Genomic DNA, 23,018 nt, shown 5'->3' with positions numbered 1-23,018 from the left:
CCATGAGGCAGGAGGCACTCCAGGAATGTTTTAAGCAATCCAAGGTAAAATTGTTTTAAGAAAGTGTTGGAATTTGCTGATAGGCCCGGATTCCAATCCCGGTTTGTGGGTTATTTCACCTCTCTGTACTTTCTTCCCCACCTATAAAGTGGGATAACATCTGATTTGGGGGGTTTGCTGTGAGGCTAATGGAGATATGACATATCAGAGAGCTAGCACCATCCTCAGTATATATATTCAACAAATAGCAACTACTCTTCTATACCACCTACAGTTTGGTAAGAATTGGCCTTGTCATAGACAAATAATAAGAGTCAAACTAGCTACATTTTCTCAAGGAAAAACGCATCTTGGAAAGAGGGATGCTATAAGACTATGCTGTAGTTCTCACTCTCTATTCTTCAGTAAACCTCTTTGAAAACAGCATAGGTCACTACCAACATCAGGAAATAGTTTTCCTACATAGCTCTTCCTTCAAATGCTCTTTGTCTAAGTAACGCCAAGACCTTTAATATAATAAAGTAACACAAAATGCCATAACAACCACCAAAATATTAGGTGTCCCTTTTCTTTCTTGCACTACACACACACACACACACACACACACATACATCCTTAGTAATTCAAATTATAGGAAGAAGGATATAAAACTCCCATCTTAAAGAATTTAAGGCTACTTTCCAAATATTAAAATAACAATGCAACAACAATAATAGTTAACATTTATGGAGGGTTTACTGTAAGTCAGAAAGTACTGTGCTAATTTTTTTAGATTAAGCCATTTAATCCTCCAACAATCCCATATGGGTGGGATTAATACTATCCCATCACCTTCCCCAACAGATTAGCTTTAAATCAGAGGGGGAGAGCTAGCCTATTTGAACTGAACTGGCTAGGTCCCAGTACCTCTTAACTAGGCGGTACGAAAAGGTGAGATTCATAATAGTTGGCTCAATGAATAGCTGAAGGAGACCTGAAGACTTAATTCCAGATATTAGATGTGAAACGTATTCTTTTTGTTTTTATATTAAATTTGCCCTTAGCAGATTAGCATAATAGGGCTTCAGCCTCAGCTTCCAAAGCAATTTAGCGTATCTCACAATATCTGGCTGAATGTTCTGAAAAGGGAGAATTACAAACATGGTGCAAGAGTGTGGAATAAGCACCCCTAACAGATAATCTTTCCTGCAATATTTTAGCCCCTAAATATTTTGCTGAATCTTTACCAGGATAAACTCACTCAAAACAATCTTAAAATTTATAAAATACACCTTGTAACAGAGCTAATTTTTCATGAAAACCTGTGCTCTAGGAGCCCATCCAGACTTTTCCTGAGAAGATGGAATGATTCAGATCAAGGGACTTTTCAAACCATTTTTGTCATTAACATTTATTTCAATTAAAGGAATGTAAATTCAGAATTAATGTAAGATAAAACCTTTTCAAAGTATTTGGTAAAGAAATACTATTAACAGTTTGATTAAAATGTTTGTGGTACCTGTGCTATGTATTACAGATGTTTATAAAATAAAAAGCCTATTCTGAAGAAAATCAAATTCTGATAAATTCTGGTTTGTAAAAAATCAATCCACTGGTACAGTCCTCCCAGGGGAAAAGCAACTTGCCTTTTTATCATCAGTTAAAAATCTAAAGAGCATACTTCTTTCAGTTGTGACCATCACAGCACTATATAACCTGTACAGGCCTAAATCCTTTTAATCAGAGAATACAGTAAAAGAAACAAGACTGTGGTATTTAACAGAGCTTATAGACCATGTACTATAAAACATTTTCTTTTGAAAATAAAAATTTTATAATCTATTTCAAAAACATCAAACAATTGAAAGATACATAAACTGGAACAAAATTTCCAAACATAAATTCAAAAACCTTGGAAAAGCCATACCTATAGCATCAAATAACATCTAGCTGCATTTACTAACCAAAATAGTCCCTAAAAATGATTTCTGTATGTGTTAACGGAGTTTAACACTTCAACATTTCAATGGAAACTGCCATTCTGTCACATAATCAAAATCTGTTCTCTAAATAATTTGAAGAAATTCCAATGATAAGACAATGGAGACTACAAATAGAAACAGTGAATTTTATAAGTTTTTCAAACGCCTATATGTGATTTCCAAACACATAATTTTTTATGCTTATAGTTTGGAACAAATTTTCCCTGAGCACTCTTTCTGCTTGGTTAGAAAAATTAAAACATGATCTATATAATAGAATTTAGCTTGATTTCTACTGAATGCACAGCATTTTTCACCCATCAAATGTATTTGGGAATGTTTCCTTCTAGACACTGCTAAAGTAGTAAGTAATTGTAACTGTTTAATGGGGCTATTCGAATGGCTTTAGAAACATGGCTGGGTTTTAGAGCCCTGAGAACTGCACACTGGGTGTTTTATACAACTAAAATGATTTACTATCCTAAAACTATCAAGTTATTTTAATAAATTCAGAATGGCACTGGCTTCACAGAGGAAAAGGAATAATCAGTAATTCCAGCTCAGATAACCAATAGATAAGCATTAAAAACCGAAAGAAAAACAAGTTGGATGAACATTGTGCTTTCCATGGATTAATGCTGAAAAAAATTAACCCTCTTGCCCAACACAGGGAATACATCACACCTTGAAACTTTATTTAATATAGGCTTGAAACCTGTCACTCCTTAATATTCATGCAAACTTAAAATTAGCATCCCTGGGAGTTTCATTACACAGATTGCAGTTCTCAATGCTATCCCAAGAGTTACAGCTCAAAAGGCATACTATAATCAGTGCACATGCACAGTACCATCACCAGCTGTGTTCCCTTAATTTATTAAGGTCTTAAAAAGTCTTAGCTACTTGAGTTGAGATCTCCTCTCTTTCAAATAAATAAAGGATAACAAATATTAGGAGTCTTAACTATGCAAATCTGTAAATACTAATTTTCTACATAGCATCACATTAAAAGAAAGTCAGACTTAAGAAGTTTCATATTTACAATTAGGTTTCAAAAGACCTAACTATACATTTCCCTTAGCATTATGATTTATGTGGTTTGCAAGAATAATAAATAAAACATTTATAAGTCATTGTTCTGAAGATCTTCAAGAAGTGAGCAATTTCAGATGTCCAGAGGTGTGTCTTCTTTTTAGTTGTAGTTAAGATGCTTTATGCAGGACGCCCTGGACCAAAACGGCTTTTAGACCTAGATTGTTTAAACAGAAAAAAAGGTCAGAGGTGCTTCTAAAACAGGAGGAAGTTGCTGCTGCTTTAGGTTCTGTTTGCTTGACAGTATCAGAGTTAAATGAAACTTCATGTAGCCCCACAATCCATTTTTAAAAACCTTTGGAGTGAGACATATTTTGGAATTCAGATTTTTGTGGATGTGGGGGACAGAATATGGTACATATATTGTATATTATGGATTGGAGCAATGCCCTTTAACCAAACACATTAATACTTTTTCAGTGTAACAAATGAACATTTAAATTAAGTGTGATGGGGCGCCTGGGTGGCGCAGTCGGTTAAGCGTCCGACTTCAGCCAGGTCACGATCTCGCGGTCTGTGAGTTCGAGCCCCGCGTCAGGCTCTGGGCTGATGGCTCAGAGCCTGGAGCCTGTTTCCAATTCTGTGTCTCCCTCTCTCTCTGCCCCTCCCCCGTTCATGCTCTGTCTCTCTCTGTCCCAAAAATAAATAAAAACGTTGAGAAGAAAAAAAATAAATTAATTAACTAAGTGTGATAAATAAAAACTATAAATAGCATCATAGTAGTTCAGCCAGGTTTGAGTTGCCACAAATGTACAAAAAAGTCTGGATGGTTTTCTGAGTTTTCTGGATTTCAGAACTGCTGATAAGGCATTTGGATCTGTAGTATTAATGATCCAATCTCAATAAGTGTTATAATTTAAAAGAAATTTTGTGATGTAAAATGACAGAGGACCCACAAGTTACTTTTTATTAAGAGAAATAAAATAAGGAACAGGAAAGACTTCAATGATTTATATAAAATAATATATAACCCATAAACAGTATAAAATTCTACTAATTCACAGTAGCAGTATAGTTTACATTCTTATCAGCAGGTGGCTCAGAACAGAAGTAATTCAGTAAACAGAAAACTTAAAAAAAAACCCAAAACTATACTTTCATTAAATTTTATGCTTATGAGCTTTTTAAGTCTTAACTTGATGTTAAATTCTGGTTCTGACTAATGTCTCGATGATCTAATCTTTGAAACAAAACAAACCAAACTCCAATTATGTGCCTCTATTGTTCATGTCATTTTCCCTAAAAAAAGAAAATCACGTCAAAGCCAGTCACATTCTGAATCTGTTTATGCTGCTTTACCTTGTGTTTTTTTCTGAGCTGCTTTGCCGGGCAGTGACTGGCACTGAGGCCTTAATTTGAGCTTCAAGTCTGGAATAAATACCTCCTGCAAACTGCAGAGTAAAGGGGCAAAATGAAGTTATTACTTTTATGGAATCAACAGAAGCTCTGTTTATTAAAATGGCATTACTTTTTAGCTTAGAAGTAATTTTATTTTGATCTTTAAAATTCAGGCTCTTTGAATTATAATTTATGTGAATAATTTTACATATAGTAAAAATTCACCCTTTTTAGCGTACAGTTCTGAGTTCTGAAAATGTATACAGTAGTGTAACCATTGTTACAAGGGAGAAATACATTTCCATCACCTCAAGAAAATCCCCTTGTGCCTCTCATAAGTCAACCCACGATCAGTTCCCGGCAACTACTTATCTGTTTTATGTCCCTACAGTTTTGTATTTTTGAAAATATTACCTAAACTGAATCACACAGTCTGTGTAGCCTTTGAAATCTGGTTTCTTTCACTTAGCGTAATGTGTAGGAGATTCATTTATGTTACTAATGTATTAGTTCTTTCTTTTTTGTATGCACCACAGTTGGTTTATTCATTTACCAGGTGAAGGACATTTGGATTGTTTCTAATTTTTGGCAGTTCTGAATAAAGCCAGTATAAACATGTATGAACTGATCTCTATGGTGAGTAAATGTTTAACTTTATAAGAAACTGACACACTGTTTTCCAAAGTGACCATTCCTTTTTGCATCCCTACCAGCTATAAATGAGTTTCAGTTGCTCTCTATCCTGACCAGCACTTTTTTCCCCTTCATTGTAGACATTTTAGTTGTTATATAGCAGTTATCTCACTGAGGTTTTAATTTACATTTCCCTAATGACTAAAGATGCTGAATCTTTTTATGTGCTTATTTACCATCTGTATCCCTTCTTTCATGAAGGGTCTGGTTAATCTTTTGCCCATTTAGTTTTATTGGATTATTTGATTATTGAGTTTTGGAAGTTCTTTATATATTTTGGACACATCCTTTACCAGATAAGTGTTTTTACACATATTTTCTCATAGATTATGGCTTATCTTTTCATTTTCTTAGTAGTGTCTTTCAAAAAGACCATTGATATTCAAATAGATCATTTTCTTAGTAGTGTCTTTCAAAAAGACCATTGACAAAGTCTGATTTGTCAATTTTTTCTTTCACAGATCATGCTTTTGGTGTCACAGCTAAGAAATATTTGCCTAACCAAGGTCACAATGATTTTAGAATTTTTGACACTGTATGTTAATGATATTGAAATTAAAATTAAAAAAGAAAGATTTTATAAGTTTTATAGGGAAGTAAATTTTTAAATAAAAGAATTAGGGCAAGAGTTTTTGTGAATACATAATACCAATACTAATGTTAGTATACAGTGTTATGACTAATACATAGTTTTAGTAAGAACACAGGTATTTCCAGGCATCATTTTCAGCAAGATTACATCTTATTTTAGAAATAACATCTAAGCACTGCCTACAGAGTTGACTGAAATCAGCAACTTCCAAAAAGTCACCCTCTGGATAGTCAGCAATGCACAGCTAATCTACTCGTGGTGTGACATTACACTTCCAGCAATAACCTACCTTATTATGTGTGTTATAGAGGACTTATGGACCACGGGTGATACGAAGGTGGACAACGTTTATGTGAGTGAACTGGTACAGAATATAAAAATATATTAAAATATTTACATTAGTTTTTAGAAATTCTGCCTAAAACATCTTTATATTACTCATGATGAAAATAAAGTAGGAAGGCATATCTATGCAAGCACAGTGCCCTAGCACATAATTCTTACTTCTTTTGCTTCCTTTGACTTGACACGGTCCAGATCACCCAATCTCATCTTTATTAGGTGCCCTGTAATTTCGGACATCCGCCGCTGATCTGGAGGTAAAATATAATAAACCTAACTTTTTATGGGGATGATTTATAACTTCTGTTTCTTAAAGAACACACACTTCAATTATCATGAATTTATGAAAATACCATTAGATACTATTTTACAGACATCTACACATATTTATCTTTGAAGAACTTTAGGCAGCAAGTGGCAAAATGGCTTATACATAGGTAATTGTGCTGCTTTTAAAAACAATTTGACAATAAATTTCATATATTAAAAAAATTAAAAAATAAAAAATAAAAAAAGATTAAAAACAGACCTATTGGTTACATGTTATAATAAATAGTGAAGAACAAAAAAAACCCCACTTGTAAATGAACCTAAAATATGATGCGCAAGTAATGGGCAAAAGTCAGTCTGAGACCTCCAAAGCACAGGTGCATAAAACAACACATTATCTACTGGGGTTGTCTACTAATACAACTCTGGTTGATTCCTAAGGGAATGTGCAAATTCTGGGCTTTATTCCAGTTGGAACTTTTAACGCTATTCAGCATACTGCATAAAATGAAAGATTCCTGGGGCCCCTGGGTGTCTCAGTCGGTTGAGCGTCCGACTTAGGCTCAGGTCATGATCTCACAGCTCGTGAGTTTGAGTTCCGTGTCAGGCTCTGTGCTGACAGCTCGGAGCCTGGAGCCTGCTTCAGATTCTGTGCCTCCCTCTCTCTCTGCCCCAACCCACTCGCATTCTGTCTCTGTCTCAAAAATAAATAAACATTAAAAAAAAAAATTTTTTTTTAAATGAAAGATTCCTATCACTGTTATTTATACCTAATCTGTACGTTACCTAAATATTAAAACTTACCATCTTCCCTTTGTGCATCCTGGTTGAATCTCAAGGATCTTGTGGCATCCCATTTATTCTTCTGCATACTCACGCTATTAGAAAATTTAAACAAAAATCAGCACTGATGCTTTAAGAGTGAATATCTGATGGATTAAGGAGCAATACTCACATGAAAGGAGACACATCTCTAGAAGTTGACTAAAAAAAAGTAGATAACATTAAGGTCCAATTAGAACATATTTACTGATTAGTGTTACAGTTTAAAATAAAAAGCAGCCTAATTTATTGAGTTCAAGACATCGTACCAAAAGCATCACAAGTATTATTTCATTTAAACCTTGCAACAACCACACGAGACAGCAGCTGTAATTATCTCTATAATAAAACAGGCTCAGAGAAGTTAAAGAACTTGTCCAAAGAGATATAGACCTAAATTTGAACCCAGTTTTATCTGTCTGACCTGGAAGCCCCAGCTTATACAATCTTTTAGAATTCATCCATTTGTGTGCTTGCAGCACTTGGCACGCAGATGAACGTACAACCTGCCCAATATAATTGTGTGGAACTTGTCTCAACCCAGCCTTCCATACATTTTTGGAATCTATGATTTCTCTTTTAGTCAAATATGGTTATTATTGTCCTCTTAATCCTACCTGGCTTTCAAAGGCATGTGAAATAAGAATTATTTTAAAAGCTCATAAAATACAATTTATTTAAAAATTATAAAGTCTACTTATTTATCTCATTTCAAAGTTTTTTGAACAAGTACTACTGGTTCCAGATTCAAAAGTTACAAACAGCACATATAGTGAAAAGTCTCTGTCTCCCATTCACTTCCCTTTAGAGGCAACATTTTATGCATATATAAGGAAAGATATATAGATTCCTCTATCTATTCTATACTATGCATACTTTTTCTCACCTATCAATATATCTTGGAGATCTTTAATCTGTTTATGTGGAACTTCTTTGTTCGTTGCTATATCTCTAGCATTCCACTGTATGTTCTTAACTCTTCTTCAGATTTTTCTTGGCTAGATTTGCCTGCTTATTTCTCAATATGAACTTTAGAACAGTAATAGATAATTTAGAGTTACCTTCTCTAACACCTTTTCTTTCTTCTGACCACAGGGTGAAGACATCTGCTTTTTTGGTTGTTTTGTGAACTTCTTTGGCTTTTCCTTTTTCCCTGACAAAAGAAAGTCAATGTTATGAGCATAAGTTTCACATGCTTCTCCAATGCACTTATTACTTACTTCCAAACAATAAAACCATTTTGTAAAAAAGACATGTTTCTTAAAACTAACAAATTACCTCTAAATAAAATATAAATATATTGAGAAGTTGAATGTACTTTATAGGGGTTAGTTTTAATTACTTTTCTTCTTTCTACTTGGTGAAAACCTTAAGGAGAAAAAAATCAGGGCAATAATTTCAAAATCCCAGTGAAATTAAATGTTGAAAATGTTGGGGGTTGGGGCGCCTGGGTGGCTCAGTCAGTTGAGCGTCCGACTTCGGCTCAGGTCATGATCTCGCAGTCTGTGAGTATGAGTTCGAGTCCCGCGTTGGGCTCTGTGCTGACAGCTCAGAGCCTGGAGCCTGTTTCAGATTCTGTGTCTCCCTCTCTCTCTGCCCCTCCCCTGCTCATGCTCTGTCTCTCTGTCAAAGATAAATAAACATTAAAAAATTAAAAAAAAAAAAAAAAAAGAAAATGTTGGTGGAAACTATACGTATTTCTCTGAATCTAATTTGATAGTGGTTTTAACACCTAATTCCAAATTTTTATATACCAAAACAACAACAACAACAACAACACCATAACCCAAAAAACACAGTTTGGGAATGGGAGGAATGAAGAACTCACAAAAAAGCTTTAAAATGTCTTTGCTTGGGTGGGTGGGAAGGGGCTATTTGGGTAAAAATGGAGGTAGGACAAATGATTTTGGGAGGAAGCAGATTTGGGACAAATTGTATTCTGAACTAGTGCTTTGCTACAATCAATATTCTGAATTTATTCTGGCTGACAGTGTAGAGGACAAAGGAAAGGAAAGGAAAAGAAAAGAAGGAGGGGAAAGATGCGTTTCTCTAAAATCAATGTTGGAAGGCAAGGCGAGTACATCAGATCACTGTTTCCCAAACATCAAAAAGACATGATAGGGTGAGATTAGAGTGTGACGACAAGTTCCTTCTAAAGAAAAGAATGGTAGAAACAGAGCAAAAATACTATAAACAACCAAATGTAGGTACTGGCAAATAATCAAAGGGAGGTAGAAAGTTGAGTGTTTACATTTAAAGGATGCATGAGGTGGGGAGGTAGGGGAGGGATTGAATGAAACAGGTGATCGGGTTAAAAGAGTACACTTATCATGATGATATGCTTATCACAATGAGCACTGAGTAATCTATAGAATTGTTGAACCACTGTATTGTACACCTGAAACTAATAAAACACTCTATGTTAACTATATTGAAATTAAAATTAAAAACTTAAAAAAAAAGATGCAAGAGGTAAGAATTGTGAGTTTATGGCTTTCTGCCTGAGGGCACTTTTCTCAATATCCCCAGCTAAGGTAGGAAAATTACAGCCTTATGAGCTCCAGGGAAAAGATGATACAATTGAAAGAAAGAGAAGCTGGAAATTTAAAGGTGAAATTTTAGAAGAAAGTCACAGAAGACTGGAGATCTAAAATGTGACTATAAACTCTGCCCAAATGATTGTTAAACTATGAAAGTGTACAGGAGACCCTAGGAGATCCAGCTAAGCAGGCAAGCAGAAAGACACTTGCAAGACAGAATTGCTCTTGAAGAGAAGTGAGACTTTCTTGTGCCTTTGACTTGACGATTTCCCAAACTTCATTGAGCTCAAGCTTCTGAAAGCAGGAGCCCTACTTAGGACTAGAAAACAACTAGCAATCGAGAGGGAACCCATAAAGCAAAGTGAAGCTAAGCAGGTAAGCCCCCAAATCTGAATATAAAGTCTGTCCAAAATCTTGCCTGAATACTAAACTACACAGGCTAGTATGACCCTGGGGGTCAGGCTAAAACAGTAGCTTAGCAGCCAAGAAAAACCCATGCAGAGACAGCATTTACTACATACCATGAGGCAGACAGATTTTGCAGTTTGGGTCAGGCAAGTTAACTGCCTACTAGAACAAAAAAACCCAACAATTCTAAGAACAAAAACATTTCAGAACTGCACAAAGATAACCTACCAAAAGTTATAAGATGAAGAAACTAAAAAATGTGAACTACTCAGAAAAGAAACAGTAAACAGAAACTGATTCTGAGAGAACCTACATACTGGATTAAAGCAGACAATGTGATTTTGGGATGCCTGGGTGGCTCAGTTGATTAAGCATCCAACTTCGGCTCAGGTCATGATCTCACGGTTGGTGGGTTCCAGCACCGTTTTGGGCTCTGTGCTGATAGCTCGAAGCCTGGAAACTGCTTCAGATTCTGTGTCCTCCTCTCTCTTGCCCCTCCCCCACTCACTCTGTCTCACTTTCTCAAGAATAAACGTTAAAAAAAAAAAAGCAGACAATGATTTCAAAGCAACTAGTATAAGTATGTTCAAAGGGAAAATGGTGTTACTGAATAAACACAGGAAATCTCAACAAAGATATGGAAACTATAAAGAAGAACCACGTGGAAATTCTAGAACTAAAAAGCACAATAACTGAAATATTTAGTAGATGGGCTCAAGAAAAAGACTGAAATGATAGAAGAATATACCAGTGAAATGGAAGTTAAGCATTAGAAATGATCCAATCCAGGGGCGCCTGGGTGGCTCAGTCGGTTAAGCATCTGACGATTTCCACTCAGGACATGATCTCACAGTTTGCAGGTTTGAGCCACATGTCAGGCTCTATGCTGGCAGTGCAGAGCCTGCTTGATACTTTCTCTCTCTCCATCCCTCTCTCTCTCCGCCCCTCCCGTGCTCTCTCTTTCTCAAAATAAATAAAACTAAAAAAGAAAGGAAAAGAAAAGAAATTATTCCATCCAAAAAGAAACAAAACTTCAGAAGCCTGTGGGGCAATATCAAAAGGTCCAACATACATGTACTGGAGTTCCGGAAGGTAAATGAGAGAAAGGGACAGAAGAAACACTTAAAAGAATAATGATTGCAAGCTCCCCAAATTTTGTTTAAAACATTAATTTACAGATCCCAGAAGCTCAACAAATACCAAGTAAGATAACCACACCTAGGCATATCATAGGCTTCTGAAAGTAAAAAATAAAATCGTGAAAGAAGCAAGATAAAAAGGGCGCATTACATCCAGGGGAATAATTATATCAATGGCTAACTTCTCATCAGAAATAATGGAGGCTAGAAGACACTGGAATGGGAGATACAAACCGTTAAAAGAAAAAAATAATTGTTAAACAAGAATTCTATATTGGAGAAACTGTACTTAGAAATCAAAGTGAGGGGCACCTGGATGGCTCAGTTGGTAGAAAGTGTGACTCTTGATCTCGGGGTTGTGGTTGGGGCCCCACGTTGGGTGTAGAAATTACTTAAGAATACAATCTTTAAAAAAAAAAGGGAAATAAAGAGATTTTCAGGTAAGTAAAAATGAAAGAATTTATTGCTAGTATGCCTACACTATAGGAAATAATTGAAGTTCTTCAGAATGAAAGAAAACAACATTGCATGACAATTACTCAGATATAAAAAAAGAGTAAATATGTAAATATAAAAGACTAAATGTATATATATTTTATTTTGCCCCTCTACATTCTTTGAATGACATAGAACTGTTTAAAGCAAAAATTGTAACACATAATGTAATTCTGTATAATTTATAAAGATAAGTAACAATGGCACAAAGAAGGAAAAACTAAGGAAACTATCTTACTTTAGGGTTATATTTTACCTAAAGTGATTCTTACTAGCTTTAAGTAGACTGTGATAGGTTAAAGATGGTGCTGTAATCTTTAGAACAATAAAATGCAAAGATATACAACTAAAAAGCCAGTAAAATAATTAGAATGATATACTAAATTTATTTTCTTAGCACAAAAAGAGCAAGAAAGGCGAAATAAGAGAAACAAAACATCTGAAATAATTAGAAAATGAATAGCAAAATGGCAGAACTAATGCAACCACATCATTAAACACATTAAATATAAATAGAATACATACTCCAATCAAAAGGCAAACTGTCAAACTGGATAAAAAAGCAGTTTTCAACAACATGCTATCTACAAGATATACACTTTAAGTCAGAAACACAAAGAGGTTAAAAATAAAAGGATAGCAAAAGATATGCCATTCAAACAGTAAACAAATCTAGAGTGATAATATGAGTACCAAATAGACTTCAAGACAGTTTTACTACAGACAAAGAGGAATATATCATAATGATAAAAGAGTCAATACACTATATATGTATGCCTAATCATAAAGCTGTAATGTGCACAAAATAAAAACTAGTAGACTTAAAAGGAAAAATACATATATTAACAATTATAGCTGGAGATTTCAACACCTTCTTTCACTAATCAGTGGAACAAGAAGTTAGAAATAAGCAGTCAGAAAAAGAGCACAACTATAGAAGCTTTGCAACAGATAACCAAAACAACTTAACATTTATAGACTACACCAACAACAGATTTCACATTCTTTTCATGCACATGTGGAACATGTACCAATAAAATTTAAGGGATGAAACAACATAGAGTATGTTCTCTGACCATGATGGGATTAAGTTAGAAACCTGTAATTGAAAATACCCAGACAATCTGAAAGTATTTGGAAATTAAACAACATACTACTAAATAACACATGTGTCAAACAAAAACAAAATCATAATGGGAATTAGAAAATATTCTGTACTGATTATAAATGGAAACAAGACATAACAAAGCCTGTGGGAAATAGTTAAAGTGGTGTTTAGAGCAAATCTTACAGCTTTAAATGCTTGTATTAGAAAAGAAGAAAAGTAAAAACACCAACAGGTTTCTACCTTAAGAAGTTAAAAAAGAAATAAAGGAAATTAAGTTCAAAATAATTACAAGGTGGCACAAAAACAGACACATAGAGCAATGGAATAGAATAGAAACCCCAGAACTAGACCCACAAACGTATGGCCAACTCATCTTTGACAAAGCAGGAAAGAATATCCAATGGAAAAAGACAGTCTCTTTAACAAATGGTGCTGGGAGAACTGGACAGCAACATGCAGAAGACTCAAACTAGACCACTTTCTCACACCATTCACAAAAATAAACTCAAAATGGATAAAGGACCTGAATGTGAGACAGGAAACCATCAAAACCCTAGAGGAGAAAGCAGGAAAAGACCTCTCTGACCTCAGCCGTAGCAATTTCTTACTTGACACATCTCCAAAGGCAAGGGAATTAAAAGCAAAAATGAACTACTGGGACCTTATGAAGATAAAAAGCTTCTGCACAGCAAACAACCAACAAAACTAAAAGGCAACCAACGGAATGGGAAAAGATATTTGCAAATGACATATCGGACAAAGGGCTAGTATCCAAAATCTATAAAGAGCTCACCAAACTCCACACCCGAAAAACAAATAACCCAGTGAAGAAATGGGCAGAAAACATGAATAGACACTTCTCTAAAGAAGACATCCAGATGGCCAACAGGCACATGAAAAGATGCTCAATGTCGGTCCTCATCAGGGAAATACAAATCAAAACCACACTCAGGTATCACCTCACGCCAGTCAGAGTGGCCAAAATGAACAAATCAGGAGACTATAGATGCTGGCGAGGATGTGGAGAAACGGGAACCCTCTTGCACTGTTGGTGGGAATGCAAATTGGTGCAGCCGCTCTGGAAAGCAGTGTGGAGGTTCCTCAGAAAATTAAAAATAGACCTACCCTATGACCCAGCAATAGCACTGCTAGGAATTTACCCAAGGGATACAGGAGTACTGATGCATAGGGGCACTTGTACCCCAATGTTTATAGCAGCACTCTCAACAATAGCCAAATTATGGAAAGAGCCTAAATGTCCATCAACTGATGAATGGATAAAGAAATTGTGGTTTATATACACAATGGAGTACTACGTGGCAATGAGAAAGAATGAAATATGGCCCTTTGTAGCAACGTGGATGGAACTGGAGAGTGTGATGTTAAGTGAAATAAGCCATACAGAGAAAGACAGATACCATATGGTTTCACTCTTATGTGGATCCTAAGAAACTTAACAGAAACCCATGGGGGAGGGGAAGGAAAAAAAAAAAAAAAAGAGGTTAGAGTGGGAGAAAGAGCCAAAGCATAAGAGACTTAAAAACTGAGAACAAACTGAGGGTTGATGGGGGGTGGGAGGGAGGGGAGGGTGGGTGATGGGTATTGAGGAGGGCACCTTTTGGGATGAGCACTGGGTGTTGTATGGAAACCAATTTGACAATAAACTTCATATATTGAAACAAAACAAAACAAAATAACAACAAGGAAGGAAATGCTAAATATAAGAGTGACAACCAATGAAATACAAAATTGACAAACCAGAGAAAAATCAATAAAATCAAAAGGTGATTCCTTGAAAAGATCAGTAAAATAAACCTCTAGCTAAACTGTTCAAGAAAAAAGTGATAAAACACAAATTACCAGTATCAGGATTGAAAGAGGGACATCACTACAGATCTTTTAGACAGAAAAGGATAAGAAAATATTGTAAGCAACTTTATGCCAATAAATTTGACAACCTGGATAAAAATGGAGAAATTCCTTGAAAGACACAAGTTATCAGATTCAAGAAGAAATAGAAAACCTGAATAGCACTACATTGAACGTAATAAATTCATAATTAATTAAAAACCTTCCCCAAAAGAAAACTGTAGGCCCAGATGACTCCATTGATGAATTTTATCATACATTTCAGGGACAAATCATACAAACAGTACACAAGTTCTTCCAGAAAAGTGAGGAGAACAGTTTCCAACTCATTTTATAAGATTAGTATTATCCTAATAACCAAACTTAAAGACGATGTCATAGGAAACTAAAAACAAAAAACTAATATCACTCATAAACACAAACAATCCTTAACAAAATACTAGCAAGTCAAATACATTAATATATAAAAAGAAAAAATACTTCATGACCAAGTGGCGTTTACCCTAGAAGATTGGCATAACACTTGAAAAACCAATTTCAATTTCTCATACTGATAATATGGAGAAAACCTGTATCATCATCTCAATAGATGGGGAAAAAACATTTAACAAAATTCAACACCCATTCACCATAATAATTCAACAACTTAGAAACAGAAACTTCCTCAACCTGAGAAAGGGCATTTACGAGAAACCAACCACTAACATTTTATACTTAATGGTTAACGAATGAATGCTTTCCCCTTAAGATAGGGAGCAAGGTAAGGACATGTGTTCTTACCACTTCTAGTCAATATGAGGCCCTAATGAGTGCAAAAAAGCAAGACAAATAAAAAGCATACACACTGGAAAGGAATCTAATAAGCAAAGAAAAATGATGTGAAATTAGCAAGGGCACAAGAAACAAGGTCAACTGTAACAACTGAAAAGTTGGAAAAATTTAAAAAACCTACTTCCATTTATAACAGCATTTAAAAAAGCACTTAGGAATAAATTGAACAAAAGATGTTCAATATCTGCATACTGAAACTATAAAACATTGTTGAGAGACATTAGAGAACTAAATAAATGGAAAGATATTTTGTATTCATGGATTGGAAGACTTGCCATTGTTAAAAAAAAAAAAAAAAGCAATTCTCTCCAAATTGATATATGGTTCAACACAATCCTAATGAAAGTTCCAGCAGTTTTTTTGTAGAAGTAGTTACCTTTGTTCTAAAATGGACAGGAAATGCAAAGCACCTAGAAATACAAAAATAATCTAAAAATAAAAGAACAATTTTGAAGAACTAACATCACCAGATTTCAGGAATCACGAAAAGCTACAAAAATTAAGACCATATGGTACTCATACAATGATGTAAATAAAGGATATATAAAAATCAATGGAAGAAAACAAAGAGTTTAAAAATAGATCCACATGTAAATGATCAGTTGATTTTTTTAAATTTTTTTTTTTTTTTTCCAACGTTTATTTATCTTTGGGACAGAGAGAGACAGAGCATGAACGGGGGAGGGGCAGAGAGAGAGGGAGACACAGAATCGGAAACAGGCTCCAGGCTCTGAGCCATCAGCCCAGAGCCCGACGCGGGGCTCGAACTCACGGACCGCGAGATCGTGACCTGGCTGAAGTCGGACGCTTAACCGACTGCGCCACCCAGGCGCCCCAATTTTTTAACAAAAGTGTCAAGGTAATCCAATGGGGAAAGAACATTCTTTTCAACAAATGGTTCTGGAAAAATTGGCTATGCCTATAGGAAAACAAAGGGAAGCTTGACCCTTAACTTATACGATACACAAAAATTAACCTGGAAGAGATCATAGAATTAAATACAAAAGCTAAAATCATACAATTTCTAGAAGTGTGACCTTGGGGTAAACAAAGATTTCTTAGTTATTAAAGTATGAAACATAAAAGGGACACAAAAACATTAGAGTTCATGAAATTAAAACCTTTTGCTCTTCAAAAGACATCATTTTTTAAAAATTTATTTGAGAGACAGAGAGTGTGTGCACACGCGCAGGACAGGAATAGAAGAAAAGGGAGAGAGAGCGCCTGGGTGGCTCAGTTGGTTAAATGTCTGACTTCAGCTCAGGTCCTGATCTCACAGTTCGTGGGTTCAAGCCCCGTGTCGGGCTCTGTGCTGACAGCTCAGAGCATGGAGCCTGCTCTCTGCCCCTCCCCTACTTGTACTCTCTCTCAAAAATGAATAAACATTTTTTTTAAAATTAAATAAAAAAAAAAAAAGAACTGCTTGAAAAGAACTGCTTGAAAATTCCCAAGCAGGCTCCATGCTGTTCTATTCCATGACTGTGAGATCATCCCATGATCTCACGTTGGGCTCCCAGAATCCTGAGATCAGGACTTAAGCCAATACCAACAGTTGGACACTTAACCAACTAAGTGCCCCAGGTGCCCCCAAAAGACATCATTAATAAAATTAAAAGGCAAGCCACAAACTAGGGGCAAATATTTGCAAAACATATGAACTTGTATCCAAAAATATATAAGGAATGCTTGTAATTCAATAATGAGGCAAACAATCCGACTGAAAAACAGGTAAAAGATCATTTAAACAGATACTTCATGAAAAAGATATATAAATGGCCAGTGAGCACATTGGAAGATGCCCAGAATTATATACCTACACTAGAATGACTAAAGTTAAAAAAAAAGTAACAATAATACCAAATATTGGTAGAAACGTATAGCAACTGAACTCATACATTGTTGGTAGAACGCAAAATGGTAGTCACTTTGCAAAACAATCTGGCAGTTTCTTTCAAAGTTAAACGTTAACACTTACCATATGACCCAGCAATTCCACTCCTAGGTATCTACCCAAGAAAAATGAAAACATATGTCCACACGGCCTCGTATGCAAACGTTCATGGCAGCATTATTTGTTAATAGCCAAGAACGGAATCAACCCAAATGTCCATGAAATGGTGAATGGATACACAAATTATGATATACTCACACAATGGAATACTTCTGTGAAATAAAAAGAAACAAACTACTGATACACACAACAATATGGACGAATCTCAAAAACATCATACTAAGTGAAAGAAGCTACACACACTAAACACTACTCAGGATTCCACTCACATGAGACCTTAGAGGAGTGTAAACGGGCAGGAGATAACTTTTTGGAGTGATGTTCTAGGTCTTGATTTTGGTGGTGATTACCCAATTGTATGCTAAAACTCAATATATACACTAAAAATGGGTGAATTTTATTACATATAAATTCTACCTCAATCAACTGTAGGTAAAAAAGCCCACACAAAACACAGCAGCATTTTCTTCTTGACTAATTATAATTTAAAAGTAATTGATAAAGGACTAGTTTTTAATAAGAGGATTGAACACATAAAGAAAAATTACGTAAAAGTTGGAAAAAAGACAAAGGGAGGGTTGCATGTCCTTTTAGTGTCATATTGGAGGACTGTTTAAAAGACCTGTGTAAAATCAAAGCCACACTGAGATACCACCTCACACCTGTCAGAGTGGCTAAAATGAACAACTCAGGAAACTACAGATGCTGGTGAGGATGCGGAGAAACAGGAACCCTCTTGCACTGTTTGTGGGAATGCAAACTGGTGCAGCTACTCTGGAAAACAGTGTGGAGGTTCCTCAAAAAATTAAAAATAGATCTACCCTATGTCTCAGCAATAGCACTACTAGGAATTTACCCAAGGGATACAGGAGTGCTGATGCATAGGGGCACATGTACCCCAATGTTTGCAGCGGCACTTTCAACAATAGCCAAATTATGGAAAGAGCCTAAATGTCCATCAACTGACAAATGAATAAAGAAGATGTGGTTTATATATACAATGGAATACTACTTGGCAATGAGAAAGAATGAAATCATGCCATTTGCAGCAACATGGATGGAACTGGAAGGTATTATGCTGAGTGAAATAAGTCAGTCAGAGGACAGATATCAATGTTTTCACTCATATGTGGATCTTGAGAAACTTAACAGAAGACCATAGGGGAAGGGAAGGGGAAAAAAAACAGTTACAGAGAGGGAAGGAGGCAAACCACAAGAGACTCTTAAATACAGAGAAGAAACTGAGGGTGGAGGGGGTGGAGGGGGTGGAGGGGGTTGGAGGGGGTGGAGGGGAGGGAAAATGGGGGACGGCCATTGAGGAGGTGATATACTCACACAATGGGTGATACACTCACACAATGGAATATTGTAATATTGCAATAGTGTAATATTGCACTTGTTGGGATGAGCACTGGGTGTTGTATGTAAGCTAATTTGACAATAATTATATTAAAAAAAAAAAGGCCCATGTAAGAATTACTTAATTCTCAAAGAAAATGTCCTTGTGTCTTTCCTATTTACTGTTATTGAAGGCCCAGAGGACATGAAGTCTTAGGTTAACTTGCAGATTTTTGTGTCTAATAGAAATGCAAATGATTCTTTTTTAGAAGAAAAGATAACCTCAAAGGTTATCAGTTACTGCCTAGTAGAACATCAATCAGTTTTGCCGCTAACTTGCAATCCTTTTTAACATTCTTTTTCAAGTGTCTATAAATACCCAAGCCTTCAAATGTTCTCTGAACCAACTTTGGCTGTTTCTCTCACTAATGAGTTGAAAAATGTTGACACAAGTTCATTCTGTAGTTGTATAAAATCATGTTTTTAGTTTTTTAAAAATTATACTCTGGTGCTTCATTTGAAGTCACTTCAAAAAAATTTCTTTTCTTTTTTTTTTTTTTTAACGTTTATTTATTTTTGAGACAGAGAGAGACAGAGCATGAACAGGGGAGGGTCAGAGAGAGGGAGACACAGAATCTGAAACAGGCTCCAGGCTCTGAGCTGTCAGCACAGAGCCCGACGCGGGGCTCGAACTCATGGACCGCGAGATCATGACCTGAGCCGAAGTCGGCCGCTTAACCGACTGAGCCACCCAGGCGCCCCCAAAAAAATTTTTTTTGTTATTATGTTTATTTTTTGAGAGAGAGAGAGACAGACAGAGCGTGAATGGGGGAGGGGCAGACAGAGAGGGAGACACAGATTCTGAAGCAGGCTCCAGGCTCTGAGCTGTCAGCACAAAACCTGATGTGGGGCTCGAACAGTGTCACTTCAAATCCTCTCTGGTATACTGATATAAGTCATACATTTTGAGAAACCCCTTAGGTTACACTTGAAATGAAAACTTGGAGGATTATTTCTCAGTACACTGCACTTTTTAAATAACTTTGTGATTATTCTGTGTTAGTGCCAGGGTTAGAGAATCTTGATGAAGCCTCCTTTATTTATTTTTTTTCCATGTTGTAACCTACCATGTAGACTTACAAAGCTAATTCATCATCCCTTGCATTAGAGCCTTTAGAATGCAACCCCTTCATAAAAGTGAGACTTGATTTTATCTTAGAAATCAGTACTTTGTTTCTTGGATATTTCTTCTTCATCTCCAACTTCATCTTCAGTGACCTCAGATCCAGTGGTATATTCTTCTTCTTCCGAAAATAATGATTGTTGTTTCTGAATTAAAAACACACACACACACACACACCCTTTTAAAAACATATTAATACATCTCTAATGGACGCTTTCAAATTTATCTAAATTTAATGAGTCAAACAAGAGCTAATAAAATGACCAATACCTAATACAACATTCAGGAAATGGCCATAAGAAGTTCTACATTTAGGAGAGGATCACATTACATTAAATATCTTTTATTTATTTCCTTCGCATATTCTAGTAGAGTGTTGGGCCCATAATAGGTCATCAGCATTTGTCAAACTATACCTCTATCACCTAACTGAATGCATGTTCCTTGATATTAGGATTACATTAAAATATAATAATTGCTAGTATTAAAGTAGTCCCATAAACAACCATATGTACACATTCCCTGGATAAACGTGGCCTTGGATTACTCAACCATATCTGCATCAGCTTCCTGCATCTACCCACCCTGCTTTCTGTCATCACTGATCCAAATTCCATTTCCATTCTTCTGAATATTGGTGGCACATGGCGGGGTGATGGCAAAGAGGTAAAAAAAAAAAAATCAACCAACGTGTCAATCAAACCACCAAATACCTGGAATTTAATACATTTGTTGCTTTGTTCTATGACCTAATGTGACTTAAAAGTGACTTCAAAAAAGCCATTAAAGAGACTTATGGAGTATATGTCTGTTTTAAACAATGGCATTTTTAGTAAGTACAAAATTACAGAAGCTGAAAAAGATAACTGCATTGAACTAAAGTCTGTAAAATAAGATACTGGTAAGATTCTATTAAACTAAACTTTAGTTTTGGAAGAAAGAGATCTATGAAAGTAAAGTATAGTTGCTTACTTACCAGTTGCAGAGTCCAGTTTTTCAGTGACAAAAACTATAAGACAAAGGAATGAGAGATTAATAAATTTGTATCTACCCAGATTGCAGCTCCTTATTTTCATGTGGATACTGTAAGAGTTGAAAAAAGCTGCAAGTATAGTTCCTTTCCAGGTTGAAACAACTTAAAAATCAGGCTGAAAATGATGTTTTACAAGGTTTTTATAATGGCTGTCTAGAAAAAGATGTATATGTTTATAAAAAGAAAAGAAAGAAAAAGAAAATCGGGGCACCTGGGTTTGCTCAGTCTTAAGTGTTTGAGTTTTGATTTCAGCTTAGGTCATGATCTCACAGTTTGTGAGATCAAGCCCTGCATTGGGCTCTGTGCTGACAGCATGGAGCCTGCTTAGGATTCTCTCTTCCCCTCTCTTTCTGTTCACTCTCCCTCTACTCCCTCTCTCTGTTCATGCTCACTCACTCGCTCAAAATAAACATTAAAAAGAAAGAAAGAAAGAAAGAAAGAAAGAAAGAAAGAAAGAAAGAAAGAAAGAAAGAAAGAAAGAAAGAAAGAAAAAGAAAATCAACACTTCTGGGGCACCTGGGTGGCTCAGCTGGTTAAAGATCCAACTTCAGCTGGGGTCGTGATCTCACGGTTCGTGATCTCACGGTTCGTGATCTCACGGTTCGTGAGTTCAAGCCCTGCAATGGGCTCTCTACTGTCAGTGCAGAGCCCACTTTGGATACTCTGTCTCTCACTGTCTCTGCCCTGTCTCCAAACCCTTTCTTACTCACTCTCTCTCAAAATAAATAAGCGTTAAAAACAAAACAAAAAACAAAAAGGAAAATCAACACTTCCCAGTATCATTTCCAAAGGATAAGTAAACCACAGGCAGAGATAATATGATTTAATTTTTAAACTATTTCAATCACTTTTTAATGTTTATATTTTATTATAGATTCAAGAACCAAATTATATATGGATATTCAAAAACCTCATTTGCTATATTGTACATAATTAAAGAATGATAATGATTGAATATTTGTAGCCATTTGGAGTTGACAATACATTTTACATAGAATATTTCACTTTGTCAAGTAAATGATACCTCAGCCAATACAAAGTGAGGAAATTCATGGGCAAATAGAGATTCCCTGGTTGTCAGTAATAAGAATCAAAGGAATTAAAGCTATCTGGCCACCTGAAACATATTTCAGTTTTGAAACCCTGCAAAAACTAAATGCAATCCTGATTTCAATTAAAAAAAAATTTCATACCAAAAAAGTTTACAGAATTAGAATTAGGAGGGGACAAAATATCCCATTCACACTATCTTCAATCCTCAAATCATTACTTGTTCATAATAAAACCTCTGAAGAACATGTTATATTTTTTCCCCAAACTGAAGTTGATTAATTATTAGTTGAGGGCAAGGAACATGTCCTATTACCCTTACAGTCCTACTAACTCAGCATTTGTTATGATCAGATAGTCAGTAAATGTTTATTAATTGAAAATGTCAATTTCAGTTTAAACCCATCACATTTCTGTCAAAGATTAAATGTCACCAATTGTTCATATCAAAAAAGAATAAGTGAAACAAGCTACTCACAGCATTGAGCTCCCCACTTTTGGGGCCCCATGGTGTATTTGGCTCCAATAAAACATCACAGTCTAGACCCTTTTCATCACAGGGACCAACCCCAGAATCACTTGAAAGAAAAAGAGATTTTAGGGAGAAATGTTCAATTTCAGAAGAAGTTAAATTAAATGCAAATGATGTCTATTTTTATTGCAAATGTTTTATAAATGTTCTTTAGAAATATAGTTCTTGAGTATAAGGCATGCCACCTCAACATTTCCATTTCTTAATTCCTCCAGTGATTTCCCCTAGCAGAAGGCACTCCATACAGGGGAGGCACTACTGCATTCCAAGCATCCTACTTGCCATGTAGTGAAATGGGCTTCTAAGACTGGTACTTTTATGAGAACAGCCTTCAGGAAAGGGTCCCCCTACCCCCAACCTGACAGCTTACT

General features: G+C 35.7%; 1 protein-coding gene across 6 annotated transcripts in view; it reads right to left on the bottom strand.

The window, feature by feature from the left end:
* Positions 1–1,371: 1,371 nt before the first annotated feature.
* The window catches only part of SANBR (SANT and BTB domain regulator of CSR), a 71,481-nt gene continuing 49,834 nt past the window's right edge, over positions 1,372–23,018 (bottom strand). For 3 of the 6 annotated variants that reach the window (XM_043603454.1, XM_043603457.1, XM_043603456.1), the window contains 9 exons: positions 22,594–22,693; positions 21,009–21,041; positions 20,079–20,178; positions 8,172–8,263; positions 7,244–7,272; positions 7,093–7,166; positions 6,181–6,269; positions 4,353–4,444; positions 1,372–3,210 (listed from right to left, as the gene is read on the bottom strand). In XM_043603454.1, the coding sequence (XP_043459389.1) occupies positions 3,174–3,210; positions 4,353–4,444; positions 6,181–6,269; positions 7,093–7,166; positions 7,244–7,272; positions 8,172–8,263; positions 20,079–20,178; positions 21,009–21,041; positions 22,594–22,693 (646 nt within the window). In that variant the 3' untranslated portion in view covers positions 1,372–3,173. Of the gene's footprint in view, positions 3,211–4,352; positions 4,445–5,965; positions 6,038–6,180; positions 6,270–7,092; positions 7,167–7,243; positions 7,273–8,171; positions 8,264–20,077; positions 20,179–20,616; positions 20,660–21,008; positions 21,042–22,593; positions 22,694–23,018 lie in introns of those variants that run through there. The other 3 variants (XR_006300980.1, XR_006300981.1, XM_043603455.1) reach the window with 3 other exon arrangements.

Source organism: Prionailurus bengalensis, chromosome A3 (assembly GCF_016509475.1).
Source record: "Prionailurus bengalensis isolate Pbe53 chromosome A3, Fcat_Pben_1.1_paternal_pri, whole genome shotgun sequence".
In the NCBI taxonomy this organism is placed as follows: Eukaryota; Metazoa; Chordata; class Mammalia; order Carnivora; family Felidae; genus Prionailurus; species Prionailurus bengalensis.
This window is presented reverse-complemented; position numbering and strand designations above follow the sequence as displayed.